The sequence below is a fragment of the Pseudochaenichthys georgianus genome, chromosome 17, assembly GCF_902827115.2.
Source record: "Pseudochaenichthys georgianus chromosome 17, fPseGeo1.2, whole genome shotgun sequence".
NCBI classification, from domain to species: Eukaryota; Metazoa; Chordata; class Actinopteri; order Perciformes; family Channichthyidae; genus Pseudochaenichthys; species Pseudochaenichthys georgianus.
Window position 1 is genome coordinate 752,662 of NC_047519.1, and position 3,721 is coordinate 756,382.

Here is a 3,721-nt window from a genome sequence, read left to right on the forward strand (position 1 = left end):
CTTCTAACGGATGAAGAAGCTTTAACTCAGTCGGACACTTGCTGTTTGTAAAGAAGCTAGTTTGTTGTGTCAGGGGCGCGCAGAGGTTAGCAGATGAGCAGCAGCGGTGTGGAGGCAGCGTGTGCATCAGAGGAGCCGTGCACAGCAGGGCGTACGTGCACAGCAACAAACCAAAGGCCAGGCTGGCGCAGAAGGTAAGGTTCAAAGTTGGAGCTTAACAGCTTATTGGTCATCTCATGTCATCATCTGTTTACACAACATGAGTCACTGACACTGCCCCTGCTCTGCTGGGACTGTGGGAAGAGAAAGTGGGTTCTGCTCTGGGTAGTGTGCTCTTTCACTTCCTTTATTACACATGGTGAAGCTGAAGCTCATTACGGACTGCTTCATTGGAACGAGTGCTTCTAAGGCCACATCAGTTCATGGAAGCGTGTGTCACTACAGCTTTATGTCACATGCTCAGAACTACAGAGTCGCTATGCCATGACCATTTGAAGTTCCAGGCAAAGACACACAGCGCAAGAAGAAACAGAGTGCCCGTGATGCAGGTTAGCTACAAGTAAGAGAACATGATAAGCTAAAGACAGAATATAACTGCTTGTAGAGGGAAATGAAAAAGTGCTTACTGTAACAATAGACATATTGAGATGCAAACATGTGAATGGTATGATGTTGGGAAGGCACATAGCTCTAATGCTGGAGTTCATGAGAATCACAAGTGAACGATCGTCATGTTGTCATGAATCTGTGGACAGCTGCTGAAGAGGGACGCCGTCTCTACGGTAACCACACGGGTTCAGATGCTGCTGGAGGAGCTGCTGACATCTGAAGACGAGAACAAGAGCAGAGCACAAAAAAGAGAGGTACACACACACAAACACACACACACACACACACACACACACACCACACACACACACACACACACACTCTCTCGCTCTCTCTCTCTCTCGCTCTCGCGCGCACACACACACACACACACACACACACACACACACACACACACACACAACAACTCTCTCGCACACACACACACACACACACTCACGCGCACGCACTCTCACTCTCACGCTCTCGCACACACACACACACACACACGCTCTCTCTCTCTCTCACAACACACACACTCACTCTCACTCTCACTCTCTCTCTCTCTCATACACACACACTCTCTCTCTCTCTCTCACACACACTCTCTCTCACACCACACCCACACACACTCCTCTCTCTCTCTCTCTCTCTCTCTCTCTCTCTCTCTCTCTCTCTCACACACACACACACAGTGTATGATTCACGAGTTATGAGCTTGTTTGGCTGTAGGAGGTCTAGGTTAAGGCGGAGGTGGGTGGGTTTAGGTTCAACCAATCACAGCGAAGAGAAAGGATTAGAATGCTGATGGGAAGATGTCGGCTCAGCTGTGGGCAAATGATTACCTGACTACAGCTTGATTTCTAGTGGTGTAAAGAGTTAGTGAATACATGTTACCTCCTCACATATGAAACATAAATATCATTTTCCATCCTTTTTATATGTTTTTTATTATTATTTATGTTTGTATAATTTGAGGTCTGAATGCTCTTGACATCATCTCATTGCACGCTTATTTGCTGTATTGCTGTGATCACCACCCGACTGCTTATCTCCCTGTTCCTAATAGTCCTCTCATGGTTGTTGATGCAAACAAGCATGTTGTTCTGTTCCGATGATAGTGACTAATTAAGATAAGTACTGCTGTTTTATCAACACTACAGAGTTGGTCACTGACTTAATGACTCTTTTATTCATTTTCTACACTGAGTTTCAGCACGTCAAAGGTCAAATATTTAAGAATAAGTACACATCTTACCCAACCCAGCTGTCTCACGGTCTTACCAAGTACCAAATTAGCAATATTTAAAAAACTAAAATTGACAAAATATATATGGAATTATGTAGTAAACAATCCAGAATATGATTTTTATTTGATCTTCTTCAAAGTAGCCTTGATGACAGCTTTGCACGCTCTTGGCTTCTCTCAGTCAGCTTCATGAGGTCCTGAAGGACTTCCCAGAGGGGCTGAGCACTTGTTGTCTGCTCTTCCTTCACTCTGCGGTCGGGTGATGGGGAGGCCAGGTCCTCTGACGCAGACTCCATCCCTTTGCTTCTTAGTCCAATAGCCCTCACACAGCCTGGAGTCATTGTGTGTTGAGAAACAAGTGATGGTCCCAGTAAGAGCGAACCAGGTGGGATGGCATGGCGCTGCAGAATGCTGTTGCAGCCATGCTGGTTAAGTGTGTCTTGAATTTAGAATAAATCACACCAGCAAAGCCCCCCCCACCACCACCACACTTCCTCCTCCATGCTTCACAGGGGGAACCAGGCACAGAAGCCATCCGCTCACCTTCTCTGCGTCTCACAAAGACACGGCGGCGAGAACCACAAATCTCAAATGTGGACTCATCAGACCAAGTACAGATTACACTGATCTAATGTCCTTGTGTTTCTGGCCCAAACAATTCTTTCTTCTTGTTGTCCATCCTCAGTAGTGGACCTTTGCAGCGATTGGACCTTGAAGGCCTGATTCACGCGGTCTCCTCTGAACGGTGGACGCTGAGATGTGTCTGCTACTTGAGCTCTGTGATCCTTGATGTGGGCTCTAATCTGAGGTGCTTTCTGAGGCTGGTAACTGATGTTTTTATCCTCTGAGCAGAGGTAACTCTTGCTCTTCCTTTCCCAGGGGGTCCTCATGAGAGCCAGTTATATCACTCACAGGCTCCGCCCTCTCCTGGACTCTATGGGTACTACCCTCTATGCAAGCATAGCCGTCCCCGGGGCGGGCCTACCTGAATGCGCACGCATCTCACCGTATATAACGAGGCCTGGCATCCGGCCCATCATCCCTTCCTCTTCAGCGAGCGGGCAACATCTGAAGCAGAGATAAGACGTTTGAACGAAGAAGAAAGAGTTATCATACCTCCAGGGAGTCGCCACTGCTAGAGACCCGGGCCTGTCCTTCGTGCCCTGGCTGAAATAGCGGGCGCCGATCCCCACCACCTTGCTTCGAGTGGTTGGGGGACCAGGATATGGCCGAGGCGGTGCCATTCACGTTCGCCATTCCTTCCGGGTCCGGCGTCCATGGAAGTCCACCGCCCAGGGCTGTGCTCTCCCTGGGGGATGATCATGGGGGGGTGTGGGGCTACTCACTCATTGCTAGAGATGCCCCCGCCTCACCAGGTCAGAGCGGTTATTGGGCCGCAAGGCCGAATAAGTAGCTTGGTCCACGGGCCTTGCCCTAGGCCCGGTTCCCCCGGGGACCGGTGCTCGGTGGCTTCATGTGATATAGGGTCGACCCTACTTCATCACAGGCCGCCGTGTGATGTCCCTGGGATATCACGCCTCGTGGCACTGTGCGGGTTCAAGAGACGCTATTGCCGGCGTGCTGTTGTCAGAAAACACATTGCCTGGTATAATAGCTCCGATGAATGCATTGCACGTGTGTGTGTGTGTGTGTGTGGGTGTGTGTGTGTGTGTGTGTGTGTGTGTGGTGTGTGTGTGTGTGTGTGTGTGTGTGTGTGTGTGTGTGTGTGTGTGTGTGTGTGTGTGTGTGTGTGTGTGTGGTGGTGTGTGTGGGTGTGTGTGTGTGGTGTGGTGTGTGTGTGTGGTGTGTTGTGTGTGTGAGAACATCTCTCCGCCCGGGACGAGGGGGCGAATCCGCCTCCTCCCTGTATAATGCACAGATCAC

The 3,721-nt window shown here is 49.7% G+C and overlaps 1 protein-coding gene across 1 annotated transcript in view; it reads left to right on the top strand.

Annotated features, from left to right (window-relative positions):
• LOC117462109 (protein odr-4 homolog) overlaps positions 1–2,464 on the top strand; it is a 7,667-nt gene extending 5,203 nt beyond the window's left edge. Inside the window, 3 exon segments of the mRNA XM_071206303.1 lie at positions 74–194; positions 756–863; positions 2,288–2,464. Of these exon segments, the coding sequence (XP_071062404.1) occupies positions 74–194; positions 756–863; positions 2,288–2,464 (406 nt within the window).
• The last annotated feature ends 1,257 nt before the right edge of the window (positions 2,465–3,721 follow it).